Source organism: Zosterops lateralis (assembly GCF_965231275.1).
Source record: "Zosterops lateralis genome assembly, chromosome: 29".
NCBI classification, from domain to species: domain Eukaryota; kingdom Metazoa; phylum Chordata; class Aves; order Passeriformes; family Zosteropidae; genus Zosterops; species Zosterops lateralis.
The window spans coordinates 315,201-334,762 of record NC_139789.1 but is presented as its reverse complement, the minus strand read 5'-3'; the positions used below and the strand labels follow the sequence as shown (position 1 = coordinate 334,762).

Below are 19,562 nucleotides of genomic sequence, written 5' to 3'. Positions count from 1 at the left end.
TGTTACTCTCTTCTTTTAAGGTGGGCCTGGGTTCTGCAAGATGCTTTAGGAATTGCTTTCTGTCTTTACATGTTGAAAACAATTCGCCTGCCTACATTTAAGGTATGGAAGTTTAGCAGAAGTTAAAGACTTCAAGAAGAAAATTAGAGAAAAGAAGTTTGCATGTATATGTTTGAACAGAGAGTCACTTATATTGCCTTGGAAATGCGCTTCCATTCATATGTAGCATGGAAAAAAGGGATGCAACAAGTATAATGAAAACTAATAAGTGGCATGTGATTGTTCTGTAGATTTTGTAGAGTGTTGACTAGTAAATCACACACCACCCATTTATTTATGAATTTGGTATTTGGTTATTTTGTGTGGGGGGGGGTTTGTTTGTTTTGTTTTGGTTGGTTTGATTTGGTTTTCAAATTGATATACAGCTAATGCATTGGTCTAGTGGGTTTTTTCAAATCTGTCTGAGCTTAGTCAGTATCCTAAGACAAAAATCAGTGTTAGTCATTTAGTTGCCCCTTAAGCAGCTCTTCAAACTGTTGTTTCAAATTATCTTCACGTATAAGTTTGTATGGACTGACAGTAAATTCATGCATAGTGTTTCAAGCTATGCCTGGCATCCTCCAGTGCAGAGCTTCTTCATATTTCCCAGCAAATTGAAGTGGCATCATTTCCAGATTTTACACAATAAAGAATTTTGGGCACTAACATGTAATTTTGTGTTTAAGAATTACTTTCTTTTATATGGTGCATGCAAGACCCTATTCCTCCATCTAAAATATTTAGGAATTAAGAAAAATTACATTAATGACTTGTTTTAGTCTTTGTTTGCTTTTTCTTTGAATAGCCTTCTAATTATTAATTCTTTGCTGTTTGGTAATGCATAGTGTGTAAATACCAAATATCTCGTCTCTTCCTTCAGGGTTGTACCTTACTCCTCCTGGTTCTTTTTGTGTATGATGTATTCTTTGTATTTATCACACCTTTTCTAACAAAGGTAAGTAACGTGCTTCTCTATTGCCTGTTGCTCATTGAGCAAAGGGTAATGACTTGTTTTCTGTGTGTTTCTAAATGATCCCAGAGCTGCTGAGTGAAGTGCTGATTTACAATTTTCCCATTTTTTTCTTTAGACTGGGGAGAGTATAATGGTGGAGGTGGCTGCGGGCCCGTCTGATTCTGCCACTCATGAAAAGGTATTCCATGTTGTCTGAAAATCTGGCACTAACTTTCAACTATTGCACTTTTAACTTCTCTCAAATTCAACACCACAAAGCTGAAATGAAGATGCTAGTCATCAAAGAACTTAATGTGGGAATAAGTGCTCCTGAATGTTTATTCTGGAGGGGCAAAGCAGACTTGTGGTTCATCACACCAGCTTTGGTTTTCCTTTATCTTTTTTTGACATGGTTTCAATATAAGAAAGCTGGTTAGCTCAGCTTCACAAAAAATGACCACATCTGTAAGTATTAACTTGCTGCTAATTAGGCATAAGCATCTTTTCCTAAAGAGATAAAACATGTAATCAGTCTGTCTCTTCCCCCTCCTTCCCTTTTCTGACATTTGCTTTATGAAAAGCTGAGGCTATAGGTAAAGGAGAGAAACACAAATTGGAGATAGAAGAAAGCAAGTCAGTGTTCAGTGGGTTTGCACCGTTGGACAGCAGCCAATTGCATGAACACCTTACAAGATGTGGCTGACTCAGGGAGGAAAGTATGTGAGATGTAGGAGGCAGTGACATATAGTGAGCAAAACAAAAAAATTAATCTGTAAGAAAAACTGCTTTTGTTAATTTAAGGATTAATTTGGTCTATTATAGCAATGAATGTAGTAGTGTCACGTGTGAAAATAGCAAAGAAAATAGTTGTTTGCAGCATCAATCCATAGAGTCTATACTAATTTCTTTGACTTCTTTTGTTCTTCTCTCCTGTACTCCTTTAGTATCCCTTTGGATTCAACTTTATGCACAGAATGAATAAAACTGTTGTATAAAACAGTAGTGAACATCTAAGTATATAAAATTACTTTGGCACTAATATAAGAAAAGAAAGTAAACTATAATAAAGAGAATATAGGTTTGCAATGGACCATGGCATATTGTGCCTCACATTGCAAATTATGTAATAAATAGGAACACTGGGGGCAGGAAAGTGTCTTTAAAGTGATTTGAAAAATGACTTTTTAAAATTATTTATGTCTTTTGAGACGTTGTTCTTGGTCTTTTGAGACTTTTATTGCACCGAGATAAATGAACTGTATAAATTACTATTTCTTATGCATGTAGCAGCTTACCTAAAGTTTGTACATCCCTGTAGCTAAAGCAGAGTCGATACTCAATTGTATGTGAGGAGTTTGAAATTAACATAGTATTTAGAAAGTATTTCATTGTTCCTGTGTTAAATGTATTTTGTTAGTTTTCAGTAATATTTTATGTAATGAATGTATAAAAAGTTACATTTGCTTATTTGAAGCCTGCAGTTTGCGTACAACAGGAGCACATTCTGGTAGGTAGTGTCACTATGTTTTTCATCAGACATCTGCCTCTCTCATTCCAAGCTCCCAATGGTGCTGAAGGTTCCACGACTGAATTCCTCACCATTGGCTCTATGTGACCGGCCTTTTTCTCTCCTAGGATTTGGAGACATTTTAGTTCCAGGTACTGTTCAGCATGTTAAGAATTTTACGTGTTGCATTGTCATACTAGTTTATTCCTCTTGTACTTCTTCTTCAAGTGGTAGGTTTGATTTGATTACTATAAATCTGATAAATTTTCAAGTATAGGTTTTTTTGTGCGCTGTTAGCCTTTTCAACAAGAAAAATGCACATTAACCTTATGCTTCAGTTTCACATGCAGTGATGTCAAGAAATGTAGAGAAATCACAAGAGTTGATTTAGCAACTGATTCTATACTATAAAGCATCTTTAATAGTATGGTGGTAGAGGAAATTATTTGTCCATTTGCACATGGTTTAAGTACAGATGCCTGACCACTCAAAGCTTCCTAACTGTTAGTCACACTATGTCCAGGATTTCTACCATACCTTCTCTCAAATTTGATTTTAGATAGTATATAGGACTATACCTGGCATCACTGCAGGTGATAAAATTATACACCTTCTGGCTTTCAGATTTCTTCTGAGAAATAATTTGTTTACTTTCTTGTATTTTGAGAAATATGAGCTCTGTTATTCCCATTGGTCTTCTCTTCTTCCCAAAACCTGCAGCAGGCATAGTCATTAAACATAAAATTCTACTGTCTTCAATACCAGCTTGACGGGCTGAACTTGCTCTTGTTGTGAACACTGTATTTTTAAAAATGTTTAGTAGGGATGGGATGACATTTTTATCTATGATCTGCACATTTGTAGCTGTTTATTTTACCTTTGAAGTGCTTTCAACACATGGGCTTGTACCATCAGATAACTGCTTTGTAAATTGTGCGGCCTCCTGGATATGTTGTCATAGTGCTTAAACACAGGATGCCAAGGAAGTTTTTTGGGGGACAAAAAATTCTTTAACATTCCTAGCTGGTTTGATGGTTTTGTTTTTATGAAGTGCGTGACTAAGTCTAAAGCATGTAGTAACTATTCTTTCTTTTCTTAGGCTTACTGGTAGCCTATTGCCATAGATTTGATATTCAGGTGCAGTCATCCAGAGTCTATTTTGTAGCCTGCACAATAGGTATGTACCACAGTGCCACCTGAAGACAAGACCTACAGGAGTGGCTCCCTCTAAAAGCATGTCATCAGTCTTGCATGGCATAATTTGGGGGTTCTGTCTTGTTCTTCCTTTTAAAATTAAACAGAATTATTTAGCAAGGTGCTTTCGAGGCTAGATCTTCTATCACCAAACTAGCTGATGTTGCTTTTCTGAGCTGTTTTGTCTGCCTTACATACGGGGAGCTTCTTGTTACCATGGCTACCAAGGGTCTCATTCTACCCATTGTAGTTAAACTATCTTTACGTGTGCTCAGCTACTCATTGTGGTTTCTTGATTCATCAAACTTTGAGTTGATTGTGCATGAGAATTCAGGTTCAGGGATATCATCCTTTGACTTTGTTCTTAATTTCTTAATTTCTTCTAAATGTGTATTCTAAAAATCCCTAACCTATGATGCAGGGAATTTTATTATGATGACTATAGCACCTCTAGATAAGTTTTCTTCTTTAGTTTGTAAAATCCATAGAGTGCCATGAACTTAAATTCTACTGATGGATAGGATCTGAAAGATGCCTGTTGTCTTTCTTTTAATGTACTTCTGCTAGCAAAGCCTTCTAATGCTTGCAGTAAATTTCATGAGAAGTTGTCATGAATAATTTCTTTAGAAATTCTTTTGAAAAAAATATGTAGGTTCATGGACATTTCTAGCAGGGGTAAAGAAATGTTTTTATTGATGTTCCAAAACATTGTCTCTCATATATAGTAAAACAAAATTTTTGTCTTATCTGGTACTTTAAAAATGTGTTTGCAGAAATAGGGAAATGTTCTGTTGATAAAGAGTCAACAGTGTGCTATTTCAGCACTGAAAATGAGCCACGTACAGGGCTGAGTTAGCAAGATGGAGTCAGCAGTTAGGAGTTCTTATTCCTCTCAATTTGTCACTTAATACTGAGTTAATCAGGATCCCTGGTGCCAGATAGACATTGACATACTGGAGTAAATCCAGTGGAGACTGTCAGAATGGCAGAAGACTGGAGCACAGGGTTGTAAAAAGAAGAGAAGGCAAAGAGGAGATTCTGTTGCTGCCCACAGCTACCTAATGGGAGGCTGCAGAGAGGACGGAGAGACTTTTCTTACAGGTGTGCACATTAGATGTGAGGCAATGGACCTAAATCACAATAAGAAGCAATAAGAAATAATTTAATAAGATATAAGGAACTCTCAGTAATAACAGAATATGTCCTACAACCCCCCCCCCTAAAAAAAAAAGGCCTTTTCAAGAACTTAAGAGAGTTACTGATTATTCTAATCACAGCCCTCTGAGATCATCAAGTCCAGCCAGTCCTCCAGCACTGCCAAGCCCACCTCTAACCATGTCCTCATCCATGCATCTTTTAAATACCTGCAGGGATAGGTACTCCACCACTGCTCTGGGCAGCTGTGCCAGGACCGGAAAACCCTTTTGGCGAGGAAGCTCTGCCTAATATCCAATCTAAACCTCCCCTGGCAGAGAGGTTTTCATCTCATCCTGTCCATTTCATCTCATCCTATCCCTTGTTCCCTGGTAGCCCACCTGGCTGTACCCTCCTATTAGGGAGTTGTAGAGAGTGGGAAGGTCCCCCCTGAGTCTCCTTTTCTCCAGGCTGAGCCCCCCAGCTCCCTCAGCTGCTTCTTTCAGACCCTTCCCCAGCTCTGTTCCCTTCTCTGGACAGCCCCTCAATGTCTTTCTTGACCTTCTGAAGAAAAATCTGCAATCTGGATCTGAAAAAAAAGTTGGATTAACTTCATTGTCTTGAAAATGTAATTGAAAATAATTACATTGTGAGATCCAAGCTGCTTCTCTTCTACTAAATAAATTTTGCCACATTTATGCAGAAATTGAATAAAAAGTAATAAAAACATATAACCTAGAGCAGGCTGGCTTTTTTTTAGCTGTGTGGCAGGATAGTAAGAAACAGCTGAAGCCAACCCAAACAAGAAGCACATTATAATGGTCAAAATATTTGTCTGTATTTGCTGAATTTATAAATATAATATGAGACGCAATATTTCATATATTTATTTTGCTTAAGGTAATTATTTAATTGCACAATATAGACTAGGCCAGTCACATTACTTTCACATACTATTATCAATAGAAAAGCTGTAGTATTCCAGATTTATATGGTATAAATAATGCTTCTCTCTAAAGAGGCCTGAAAAACTTCTCTTTAGCCAATTATTTAGTTGTGCTTGAGCAAAGCTATATCAGAATAACTGGTTTTTGCTGTTTTTTTTTTTTCTTCCAGCATATGGCATAGGCCTTCTTGTGACCTTTGTTGCCTTGGCACTGATGCAGATGGGCCAGCCTGCCCTCCTCTACCTGGTGCCCTGCACTCTCCTCACCAGCTTCGTGGTGGCCCTTTGGAGAAGGGAGCTTGCCATGTTCTGGACGGGCAGCGGCTTTGCGGTGAATACCAGTTTGATATGAGTGTCTTCAGGAAATACTAATATTATAAAAACCTAACTAGAATTAAAGTTGAGTAAAATATTGCAGTATTATCACACAAACACAAAGATTTTTGTTTCCCTTGATTGTTTGCTTTTTTACATACTTTTTTGCCTCAGTAAGGTTTTCTGGTTTTTATAATGTTTATGGCCACTTAAATCGGAGTAGTGAAAAGTAAAGTAAACCTTGTCTATCCTTGATTCAGCCAAAATGTTACTTGCTTGATCTCTCTTGGAAGTATCAGTAGTAGTGAAAGTTTACAATATTATATAAAATGTGGGGTTTAGTACTATATAAAATATACCCTTAAAATATTTTCTTCATATTTTTTCAAACTTACTGTGTATGAAGGGGGAAATATAGTCCAGTATAGTAAATTATCACTTTGTTTGACCATGCTGCAAGTGTGATTAATTTGATTCAAAAAGGAATAATTTCTATCATGATGCATGATTTTAGTTTTTGGCCTTACTAGAAGGCCAAGTCTATCAAGCTAGAGGTTTCCCCAGTGAGTTTTATTTTATTATTCATCTATTTGTGATAACCTTCAGGCTTCCACTAGAGAAATGAATTTGTTAGAGAAATACTTGAGATCATCTAAAATGTTATGTAAAAGTTGCACGTTTTTGTACACTGATAGTAAAGGTGGGCAGAACTGGACAGTGGCCAAGGACCAAGTGCCTGTTGCTGCCTTATCAGCAGAGCACATTTGAAACTGGTGAGGAACAATCACTCGGGAAGCAAACTCTTTTCTGGAAGGAAAAATTCTCCTGGTGTCCTACAAAACACAAAGAGAAGATAACTGTATGCCTCTGTCCACTGCTGGCAAATGATAACAGAGTTGATGGACTTTTAATCTTCATCCCGTATAACCATTACGTCAGATAACTGGACACAATAGTTCTTGCTTTCCATAATTCTGACTGTGATATTCCATTTACAGAAAGACCTACCTCAGCCTCCCGTGGTGATAGCTCCTATCAACTGCCCTCCACTTCCCAAAGACAGCAGTGTACCAGCCTCTCAACAAGACGCAGAGCAAATGACTAACCCCACCCTCCACATGAAGGAACTGCACAGCTCTGGGTCGACTGAAGAGGAGTTGGCTGATACCAGTGCAAAGACAGACCAGTCAGAAATCTCCATTGCCCACAGTGAGGAACCAACTGCTCAGATAAAGGATGACCTTGAAAGCAAATGCCTAAATGCAGAACAAAAACAGTTGGAATAAGTAATGTGATAAGAACTCCGTACATTCCCTCACAAACATATCTGTATAAAACCAGTATGTATTTAGAACTGGTTTAGTAAGGGTTTGTTTTCGTTGAGGAACCTCACTAGGAGTCTGATCATCAAATCCAACAAGGAATGTTCTGTCTCCAGCTTTGGTACAGCTATGTACTTAAAACATCTCTCTGAAATATGGTGCTCTCCAGGAGTTCTGATGTGTGGGTTTCAATGATCACTGTTAGTGAATGCCTTTGACCATTTTTTTCCATTTGCATTATAACAGGGTAGCATCAAGAGTCTTTATTTACTCAGTACTTTGAGCTTGTGTGGCTGTTTCGCTGCTTTACCATGGTGTAGGTTTACATGGAGGAAAAGCATTGAACAACTCTGCTACAATGCTTACTTGAGAGAAACATGGTCACTTTTTTTTTTTTTGGCACTTTCTCTGTTGTCACCATTTACTTTACTTCTCCTGACTTGTCAAAGCCAGTGATATAAGAAAACACATTATTATAAACTGACATTCAGGAAATGCAGAGAATGGTTAAATTACCATTACTCCAAAAGGCTTTATGCTACCATGGTGCATTAAATGCATCTCTTAATTTTTTGTCTTTGTTTTTACTTCTAGGTACCTGGACTACTAGTTTAGTTTAAAAGGCAGGGTGCATAGAGCTCTAGAAAACTTTCTAGGCATTCATGTGAAATCTAAGGGCTCTGAAAATAAATAGGGTTGGTCACAGAATGCTGCCTGGAAGCAAAAGCATATTAGGAATGTTTAGAAATAAAATATAGGCCAAATAGGTAAAAAAAAATCTAGGTAGTAGCATTATACTAAGCTTAACAGGCAGTATTTTCATTGGGTAAATGTTAAAGTGCAAATGTTCTTATGTTTGGGGCTTTGAGCTTCTATTTGTTGTTCATTCAAGGAATATAATTGTGATTTCTAATTCTGAAGAAAATAGTCTGTTTTTTCATTCCCAGCAGAGCACATATGGTGCTAGAGACAGTTGTGATTTAAAAGCTACTTGCTGCTCAGTAACTTACCAACTGCCTAAGTCATGTTTTGTCTTTGTCCCAAGAGTAGCCAAAACATAGTCTGTCAAGTTCTGGAATGAGCCTGGAAGCTCACCTGTTATTTTGCATTTCTTGCTACAATGTGAAGGAATTTGTGAATTTAAAAGTTTGGGGTGCAGCTGGTCTTACTTCATATTCCTGAAATTGTGTGTTTTCCTGTATAACATGATTGAGTCTTTCATGCATCAACTTTTGTACACAGAAAGACGATGGGATTTGTGTATTGTTCCATCTAAGTATATTTGCCTTTATCAAAGGAGTCTGCTCTGCACTTAAGTTGCAATTCCAGAAAGCCTCAAACACTTCACATGAAAACTGAAATAGAAAATTGAAGTATTATAGGATCCTTAGATATGACTCCAGATTGCATGGAAGAAATACTCTTGAGTATTTGAGAACTCAAAATGTCATCTAGAAAAGTATTGTTGCAGTGATGCAATCAGGGGCATTGCTGTTACATTGGGAATCTCCAGTTGGAATGTTGAAGGGTTCTCTTTTCAAATCTATCTGTTAAATACCAGCCATTGTCTTTTTGGCTAGGTCTTCCAAAAGTTTACCCTGTGCTTTTTGGATGAAAGTTTCTGTGGGCAGTGATAGCATTCTTTCTCTAGAATGTGAGCAGCTTTCTCTAAAACCACACTCTGGCTTCAATTTTACCAGCTCCTGCTTTTAAAGCCTTGAACCTTGTGTGATAGGATATGTATTTTTTGGAAGGCTTCCTGAGTCCAATGACTAACACTACATTTAATTTACAGATTGCCCTGATGGAAGATAGTACTAAAGCAATCTGGTTTTCAGTCTCCTTTTTAATGGACTGTTACTTTGGCCAGCAGTAACCTGAAACCAGTTATTACTAATAAAAAGCTACCTAAACATTTTACGGAAAACTTCAGTCAGCTGGATTATGCCTTAAGTCATTGTGTACGTATGGTTATTAAATTAAGAAAGCAATCTTGTGTTTAAATAATGTACTTGACAAATAGCAAGGTAAGTTGGAGACTGACTCAAAGTTCTGTTGGTTTTTGCTTTGATCATCTCTTAGTCAGGATGTTGTCTGGAGTAGCTTTCTACATATTTAAAAGCCGTTAACTTTCTGATGATTAAGCATTAGGTATTATCTGCTTGAAAAGTGTACTTTCACATTTGTTCTCTTGTGTGGTTAGGAAACAGTTTATTTCTCAGATTGTTCATAGTTCAATTAAAACAGAACTGGTCACACTGAACTAGGCATTTCACAGTTGCATTCTGGACAAGTCTGCTTCACCTCAGATTTTGGAGAATTTCCATCTATTTTTAACTTTTTTCTCCCCCAAAGAACAAAGAATGCAGGGGAAAAAAACCCACAATAGCTTCTCAGCGCAGTACCTCCAGTTAAAGCATGTGAAGTGGCAACAGTTTACAGACTTTGACTATCTCAGTACTGTACAAATCAGGTGACCCTGGTGCTCCAGTTTGGCTGTGACTGTTCAGACCCTGATCCTAGGCAGTTTAATCACTTCCATCAAAAAACAAGGCTGTATGTTATTATGTTTAAAAAACCTCCCTGATCAGCTTAATTTAAAACTTAATGTTGTATAGAAAAAATAATGCATATCAGTTCAATGTGACTGTCTCTGGGGGGTTTTTTTGTGATTTCAGATACACATTTCACACTAAACTTAAGTTTTAATATTTAAAGTAATGAAAGTAATATTAATGTTAAAAATAATATTGATAGGCTTCTTGTTTATATCTTTCACATACTAAGACTTACCTGCCTAGAAAATCAGTAAGGGTTCTGTTCCTGAGAACTTGTATGTGTTCAGGGGAAGCATTTCTTTTAGTCAAAAAAAACCCCAAAAAGCCACAAAAACCCCAACAACAACTAACACCAGTAAAACAAAAATCCATTTGAGAAAACCTGACTCTTTGGATCACAATAATGAGGATCAGATTCCTTCCTCACGTGTTTATTTTGGTCTGTTCCCTCCTGAATGATTGCCCAAATGCAGCTGAAGGTAGAATGGAATATGGAAGACTTTACTGAGGTTGACAAGAGAAAAGTATCCCAAACCCTCTTTAAATTGTGGATTTTATTTTTCTTGTCACAAATAAAGAGCATTTTAAGTAATATATATAAAAAAGAAACACAAAATAATAGATTTGAAAATATATTCTGTTTTTACCTGTGGCGCTAATAAAAGCACATCTACATACATAAGAATTACACTTGTGAAAATATTAAATGTTTTCTCTAAACTTGGACAGATGTCACAGCAGAAAATCTACAGTACAGCCTATTTTCAAAAGGTTTATTAACGTGTTTCTTAGAGAACTTTGTTTAGAAAACTTAGTTTCCAAATTTCTTGAACATTTTCCATGTTCTTGGATAATTGGTCAAGCTTTTCCTTCAGAAGATGCTTTTTCCTTACAGTATCCCTCAGTATGGCTGTTAAGAATGTCTTGACAGTATTTTTCAGCTATGCACATATCTGTGTTTCAGCTTTGGTTTTTGCATTCCTGATGCATTGTTCCAGCTGTGAACAGATCATGAGTACCGTGGTAGTGCCTGTTGACTTCTGAGTATGCTGGAAACTGGTGCTGACTGTGGAGCCAGAGGGAAGCCAGCCAGTAGCCTCTGCTGAAATAACAGTGTTATGAGCTTGCAGACTGTGGCTGCAGTCGTGAATGAATTAATCTGCCTTGGGGAGATGCTGTGAATTTACCTGCAGCTTTTTAGAAAAGTCAGTATTGGATGTTTGAGAACAGTGCTGCCTTGAAGTTAAAGCTCATGTGTGCTGTTTTAGTGCAAGATGCAGTACATTTGTTCTTGTCTTTAGCTCAATGGCTGCATATGTTGGTTCTGGTTCGTTGCACTACACAGGCTGTATGGGATGTAAAGCCCATGACATTTCTTTTTAACAGCCGCTTGACTGTCTATGAACAAACCAGAATATTTTGTACCTGCTTTATTAATTCGGTGTGTTGCTTATAGTACACTGAGAGCTGAATACGCTGGCCAAGCAGCAGTGTATACAACTGCTGATTATCAATGCTTGGCACATAGCACATTAACACAATTGTGAAATACAGACATATCAGTAGATCCAAATACTCATCTAAAGCCTGCAGAGATGGTGCTTTTTCCCATGACAAGTACAATATCTGATGTTTTAAAAGGAATGCAGGGCTGTGTCTTCAGGCAAGTGACAACAGGAACTATGGTCAGAGGTCCAGAAAGCATCATTAACAAGGAAAAATGAATCTGTAGGTATTTTAATCTCGCATGTGGTTTCCCAGTTGGGGCAGAATATGAAGAACAGAGCTGCACTAGCAGCTTTTCAGTTTAGGTTTTTGCCAGTGGTGCTGGGTAGGGTGGAGAGAGGGAGGATAAGAAAAAACTGAAATGCCTCAGATAGTGTGAGGAGACACTGAACAAGAAATGCAGTGGAAGAATACTCCAAAGACAAGACCTAGGAGCATGATAAATATCCAGAAATCTGAAATGCTGCTACAAATTGGGAAAACAACTTGTAATTTTCAAGTAGGGATGACATTAGAATTAATAGACTTTAATTACAATACGGAAATTTTGGCACTGGTGGTAGAAAAATCTAGGAGTGGCTGACACTTGAAGGGTTCAGCAGGACAGAGCAGTACCCAGTGAATGAGCTCCTATGGTTCTGCAAGGAGAGAAATGAACTACAACAAACAGAGTAATTTCATGCCACTGGCATCTGGGGGCAGCCAACAAGCTCTGGCCTACCTGTCCAGATAGTCTGAGGGTCAGGATTCCTGGGTTTAATGATGTAATAGCATGAACTATATCCCAGAATAATCAATTTATATATCATGAATGCTGTCAGGGTGTTCTGTAACTGCTGTGATTGCTGTGATGGACAGTTCAGCTCTTGTGAAACAAAGACTGTGTTTTCTGCTACTTAAAAGTGATAAATCCTCTGGAAAGAAACCACAATTTTAGGGTTTTTTTGTCTATGTTTAATTTGTTGAATTGCTTCTGGAACATTTTCAGAACAAGACAGCTTTGTGTGCTACCAGAAGCTTCCTTCAGGCAGTGGCATAAAAGAACTTTCTTTTCACTGATCCTCTTTGTCATCTCTATTTATCAATTACGTGCTCTTCTGTGAGGGTTCCACCTTTTCCAGTTTTGCAGTTAAATATTCAAATTATGTCGAGTAAAGATGAATTTTTGATTTTTGCCATCTGTAGATTAGTGATAGGTGATTAATAATGTGTTTAAATTGGATTTTCTTGAATTGGGAACTAGTGTACTGTACACAATCATCTGTAATTTCAGGAACTAGCAGAGGACTTAACTTCCATGTGATGCAGGGGCTCAGTCATGGTTCTTTTTCCCAGAAGCTCTTGGTGAGTCTAGCAGCCAGGGGTTACTGGTACACATGCTCCTATGATTATTTGGAGCCACCTCCTTAGATGAAGATGGTGTTACCGTTTATCCAGTTTTCTCATAATATTTTTCTGCATGTCAGCATGCAAGTTTAGCTCCAGATGGCAAACTTCATCCAGGTGTTTGAGAAATTCTGAGATGATCTGCAAGCTAGATTTTTTTTTTTTTTTTTTTTTGATTGAGAAGTGCTCCCTGCTGACAGATATGCATTGTATGTTGGGAACTGACTTTGAGTGTTTCATGTAAATATTGGTAACTGAAAATATGTGGAGACATTGTTTCAAAGGAAACAACTCATCACCAGCTTATGCCCCATCTCTGAAAGTTCAAGGCTAGGCTGGATGTATCTCTGAACAACCTTAATCTAGTGGATGGCATCCCTGTCCATGGCAGAGGCTGGAATGAGACGAACTTAAAAGTCCCTTCCAACCTAAATAATTTTATGATTCTAAGAGTCTGTCATAACTCCTAAAAAATTGGTGGTTTAGGCTGGTAGGAGCCCTGCAGACGGCAGTAGCAGACGGGCAACACCTCATAGTCAAATTCTGCTGAAAGATCTTGAGCCCTGGGAATGTGACACTTTGCATGAGCAGCAACACCTTGTTCAGTCAGTGCAGTGAAGCCAGCAAGGTTTCCCAGAGCCCAACCCTTGGGGTAGGGTTGCACGCAAGAGTTGTATCTGATGTTTCCAATATAATAACTTCTTCCTTAAGGCAGAGGTTTGGAATGGATAGAAATAGCTCTTCTCATCTGAAACATGTATCTGTAGTCAGGAAATTGCCACAAACCTGCCACTTCTCCATTGTGGATCCAAGCTATGAACAATGGGATAGTGGGGAGCTGGTGATGTTTGGAGAGGAGCACAGTTCTTCTACATGCATTCCCCAGCAAGGAATCAGAATTTTATTGTTCTGCTCTGACTGAAGTTGTTCTGATTTATGTAGAACAAAAACTTCAAAACAGTGGTTTAGGTTTAGTTAGACAAAGTTAAAAACAACCCACAGTGGTATAGTTTAATTTGGTTTGGGTCATGACCTACTTTTTTCATAAACAGTAGTGGAGACTTCAAAAAATGTATATCAGAGATGTTACAGCAAACCCTGAGTTGGCCAGTTAGTGCAGTTTGTCCTCAACTCAAGCTTTTCCACTTGTCTCTTCTGGTGACCTTTTGACTTTCAAACTCTCATAGAGAGTACCAAAACCAGCACTGGTTGTGGGAGGGCAAGAAGGAATCTCTGTCACAGCGCACTCCTGGTGCTGTATGAAATGTATGAAATGGAACTGACCACTGTGCTCAGCCTGGGGTCTGGGCTAGATGCTGCATTTCTCATGGGGCTGAACACATGAAACCTCAATCCTAAAGCCACTGACAGGAACTGTGAACTCTGGTACTTTCACCCTAGCAACAGAGGAAAGCAAAACGTAAGAAAAATCTGAATTAACAGCCCTGTCCAGGGATGCTCTGCTCATTGCTGACCATGTTCCTTCAAGGCTGGAGGAATTGGAGTCTGATAACCCACCAGCAACCCACGAGCCCCCTGTGACCCCTGCTAGTGTTACTTTACTGGAACTGAATCAGAAATGCTTTGGGTGTGGATTGGTGGGAGGCTGGGAACAAACATTTCAAGCAGTATAAAGACGATTTACAAGATAAGACCCATTGCTTAATGCTCATTTCTTGGATTCTTGACAGTAACTGCTTTTAGAGAGGAAGTTGATTCTTGGAGATATCTATCTATAGAACAGTCTTAAATGTTGTCTTAAGGTGTCTTTGTGGAAGGACTTTGTAATGGTGTTCAAATAGTAGTGTGTAGGATAGTGTTATGAAGAGTGCAAACTAAAAGATTGTTCATTTTAGCACTTGCAAATGCATCTGTTTACCTCTACATATTGTATGCGTGAAAAATAAACTTTAAGCTCATTTCAGGTACTGAAGGAAGGATTTTCTCTTGATCCAACATGTATGTTTTTGCTAGTTTAAGATCTTCTGTGCAGTTTGGCTCCTTAATATTTTTTTTAAATTAGAAAAAATCCCACACTAAAAAAAAAAAAAAAAAAAAACAAAAAACAAACAAACAAACAAAAAAAAAACACCAACAAACCTCCTTCCAAAAAGAGAGCTGCTAAGAAAGTTGGCCAGTGTAGGAGACTGGTATGAAAACTTACTTGGAGTATTTTTCCTGAAAAAAAAAAAAAAAAACCTCAAACAAACAAGCGATGGAATTGAAGTGCAGATGGGCCATAAAGAATGAGGAATTTAGTTCTCTGTAAGGATGTAGTCAGTGATGCTGATAAAATGAATGTCCTTCCCCAATTCCCTGGCTCCTATTTTGTATTTCCTTTACCTTGTCAGTCAGTCTGTCAGTGGCATACACCACATTGATCAGTTCCAAAGTTGCAGCTGCTTGTGGCATTGTCGATTCCCCATGGGAAGAGGGTCCCTCTCCCCTCACACAAGCTACTATTTGATGACTTGCAAAATTGTGCATATTGCATGCTATCTGCAAGGGTAGATAAATCAGAAATTTTGTGACTTTTTTCTATGATACAAGTATCTTCTATCTATGGTACAAGATCTTTTTTCTGCTGTTCTTGTTTGCAAGTAATAACAAAGAACTGACTGTGTCACCTTACTGATCCTTTCCTGTGCTGACACTAGGAGAGAGCCATTGCAAAGACCAAGGGAAAAAGCAAGTTTGTTTCCAAGTAGTAAAAATATTTTTGGCAAACATTTATGGTTTTCCAAAACTGTAGGTCTTACCATAGTATGTGCATCAGATTTTCAGTTCAGTCTGGGTGGCCTTTTCCCACCCTAAGTCTGTATGGATCTTTATGGTTTTGATACCAGCCCTCCCTCTGGCTGAATTACAGCCTTGTATCCAATTGCACAGCATATCATAATATATATATATTTTATATATGTAAATGCATTGTAATACATAGGATTTCCAGAGACCAGATGTAGATTAGCTTTCCTTCTGTGATGTAACATGGAAAAAACCCTATTTCAAAATTAACAGGGATGGCACAATCTTAAGACAAAGAGATGACAAATTTCCCAAGGGTTTTGGAATAATGAAGCCTATTTCAGGCATATATAGATACAGTGAAAGAAAACAAACTTGAAATCACTAATCAGCTAGTCAAATTGCAGTCGTTGGGTTTTTCCTTCTGTTTTGCTTTTAAAAAACACTGGAATTTCCTTTCGTCTGTTTTAGTTTAAAACTGTAAAAATTTTCTAAAACTGTCAAATAAAGATACTTAATTTTTGAACTGAGTTTTGCTATTTTATATCACCTTTAAGTTTGAAATACTTTTTTAAAAATTTTTGCTCTGGGGTAAAATGTCTTCTGGAATTTAAAAATTGCTGTGTACAGCTCCTACCATGAGCTGAATTCCATGCAAAATTCTTAAAACTTGCTCAGTACCAGAAATGGTGTTTGACATCCCTACATGGTCCACACAAGTAATCTCTTTCCTTGGCTTTTGTAAACCTGACAGAATCCCAGAACAGTTTGGGTTGGAGGGACCTTAAAGCCCATCCCACCCCACACCCTGCCATGGGCAGGGACACCTTCCACTATCCCAGGTTGTTCCAAGCCCTGGCCTTGGACACTTCAGGGATCCAGGGGCAGCTGCAGCTTCTCTGGGCACTCTGTGCCAGGGCTTCACCAGCCATTTAAAGCTGTGTGATTAATTGTACCAATAAATTAGGTTTGACTACTCTGTTGCATGTTGAAGTGCTGTTGCTTGGGAAAGGGAGGTGTTTACTAACAGTCCCTTTTTCTAAAAAAAAGCTGAATATCTAGTGAATTACAAGGCAAGTCACAGGTGTATGCAGGAAGGGTACAAACAGGTACAATTCCACCCTGTGTTTCTGCTTAGTATGTCCTGCATTTCACTTTTAAATACACAATACAGCTGAGAAGAAGGAAATTGAGAAATTTCTTGTGATATCTGACTCTAAAAAACAACAACAAAAACATACAACCAAACCAAACAAACCCCCAGACACACACACAAAAAATCCAACCCATTAAAAAAACCAGCTGCAACAAGACAGCCTTTCTGTCTGGGCTGTCACTGAGGAACCAAGAGACAGCTGCTTTCATTCAGAAAAGGTGTGTTTGAAACCAGAAAGACTGGGTTCATTTTAAATAGAGGGTAGTAAATATTAAGATACAATCTGGCCACAAAACTCATCCAAAAGTATGATAAACCTCAGCCTATATTATTTAAAACTGTGTCTGGTATTCTAGATTGATACATACATCTGCATGCTGGAACAGAATCAGCTTAATGAAGAAATTGTGTGGCCTTTATATTCTTGTACTTGGTTTTTCCTAATAGACAGTAGACAGAGATAGACAAGGACAGATTGTTATAGACAGAATAGGCAGAATAGACAAGGACAGATGTTGTTCGGAGTTTTGTGGGGGAGGGTGGGGGCGGGGTTTGTTTGCTTTTTTGTTTTGGTTTTGTTTTGGTTTTGGGTTGTTTGTTTGCTTGTTTGTTTGTTTGTTTATGGGGTTTTTTGCCGGGAGGTTTGGTTTGGGTTTTTTTTTTTAGAAAGCCCGTATTATAGGCACCATTCAAATAGAACTGTTGACTGAACTGCTGGTCTGCTGAACACTTGAGGTGCAGCTTACAGTCCTCCCTACAGTGCCACAGGTGTAGGTCTTGACATTCCAAGCCCCTCTTGACTACCTCCTACGTGACCGTTTCTGCGTCTGCAGGGACAGTTTGTGTGAACGATTCACAGGCATCTTATCTCTGCACACCTTGCTTATATTGCAGCCAAACCCCCTCAGGCAACTCTGGAAGGAGGGACTGAATTCTCCACATTCTCCACCCAGGATGATGGCTCAGTTAAGCACAGGCATTGCTCTATGCACAGGTGCTGCCTGAAGGTCAGTTTCATGGCACACTGAAATTCCCACCTGGAGACCTGTGCCAACCACTGAAATACATTTTTGCGAATATGTTCAGTCAATTTCCAAATCACCTCATTGCCTCACTTGTACAGGAGATTAACTGGGGAGTTCTTGGACCACCTGGGGACCCTAGGACTTGGCTACGCTGCAAATCTTTCCTAATTTTCTTCTTGTGGGAACTTTAACGAGGCATATACAGTATTGTGATCTCTGGTTTTTCTATTTAAATAAAACTCCCATATTCACAGTTTTTCAGTCTCACCTCCAAGACAGATTTGAATTTCTAGATCACCTCTGCATACTGCTCCCAGTTAGAAGAGTTCCTTGGAAAGAGATGCAGCTTTCAGAAGAGTGTGCTATATGTCTCCCGTGGCTCCTAGGAATCACCCTGTTCCTAACAGGTGCTCCTGAGCAGGTTATGTTTTAGTCAGGTATGTCTGCATCCTCTGCAATGCACAGCTATCTAGCCCAGCCATTCAAATGTTCAATGTTTTTCTCTGTGTGGGGCAGGGAAATTCCTTTCATGTGGAAGATTACAATGAAACGCTACCTGAGCAGCAAGAGTTGGCCTGCTGCCCCTTCCAAGGTCAGTCTGCTTCACAACACGGGGTTGTGCTAATACAGACAGAGAACATTAAGGAGCTTCTGTGGCATGGGGATTCCAGGGGAAGAATTTTTCGGTCTTGTTGAACTTGATGAGGTTTCTTTTGCCCTCTCAGCTGTACTCTGTTACATTATTAGTCTTGTCAGCCACAGTCAGGAGCTCTTTAAAGCTGGCAAAAATATCCACAACACCTACTATACAGTGATTAAGGCAATAGTCCTATTCACAGGATCCCATAATTGTTCCGGTTGGGAGGGACTTTAAAGCCAATCTTGCTCCAGCCCTTGCCATGGGCAGGGACACCTTCCATTAAACCAGGGTGCTCCAAGCACCATCCAGCCTGGCCTTGAACACTTCCAGGGATGAGGCAGCCACAGGTTCTCTGTGTCAGGGCCTCACACCCTCACAGACAAGAATTTCTTCCCAATATCCCATCTAGTCCTGTGCTCTGGCAGTGGAAGCCATTCCCCTTGTCCTGTCTCTCCATCCTTTGTCCCAAGTCCCTCTCCAGCTCTCCTGGAGCCCCTTTAGGCCCTGCAAGGGGCTCTGAGCTCTCCTTGGAGCCTTCTCTTGTGCAGGTGAACACCCCCAGCTCTCCCAGCCTGGCTCCAGAGCAGAGGGCCTCCACCCCTTGGAGCATCTTCTCTGGACATGCTCTAAGAGGTCCATGTCCTTCCTAGTCCTGAGGACCCCAAAAGTAGATGTAGTGCTCCAAGTGAGATATTTCAAGTGAGAAATTCATTCCAAATAACCTCCAGAAGTCCAAATGAAGAGTATCTTTTTTCTGTGTCTTTGTACCCCCTGAATGGGGATAGAGAAAGGGCACAACTCTGTGGCCATTACAGAGCTGTTCAATGGTTGCATACTCTCAAAACAAAGTTCAAGCAACTTTAATTAATAAGAAGTTTGTAAGTCACTCAATATTTCTGTGATATTTCCATTGGGGAAAAAAAGAGAGAGGGAAACTAGCAGAATAAAGCCACATAACCATCAGTTTTGCATAGTTATTAAAATGAATACTGCAGAATTTAATTTTTTGAAAAATAATTTTCTTCTCAAATGCCTCTCATAAAGTTATGTAGAAGTATTTTTTTCTATACCTATGTTCTCTTATATCTTGATTGGTTTATCACTCTGAAATCAAGATTTAAAATTTAATTAAATCAA

At 38.8% G+C, this 19,562-nt stretch overlaps 1 protein-coding gene across 3 annotated transcripts in view; it reads left to right on the top strand.

The window, feature by feature from the left end:
• Positions 1-14,959, top strand: part of SPPL2B (signal peptide peptidase like 2B) — a 31,076-nt gene extending 16,117 nt beyond the window's left edge. For 2 of the 3 annotated variants that reach the window (XM_083879729.1, XM_083879730.1), the window contains exons 9-15: positions 21-102; positions 920-994; positions 1,128-1,190; positions 2,551-2,650; positions 3,598-3,675; positions 5,943-6,103; positions 7,086-14,959. In XM_083879729.1, the coding sequence (XP_083735855.1) occupies positions 21-102; positions 920-994; positions 1,128-1,190; positions 2,551-2,650; positions 3,598-3,675; positions 5,943-6,103; positions 7,086-7,373 (847 nt within the window). In that variant the 3' untranslated portion in view covers positions 7,374-14,959. Of the gene's footprint in view, positions 1-20; positions 103-919; positions 995-1,127; positions 1,191-2,550; positions 2,651-3,597; positions 3,676-5,942; positions 6,172-7,085 lie in introns of all 3 variants that reach the window. The other variant, XM_083879731.1, reaches the window with a different exon arrangement.
• Positions 14,960-19,562: the final 4,603 nt, after the last annotated feature.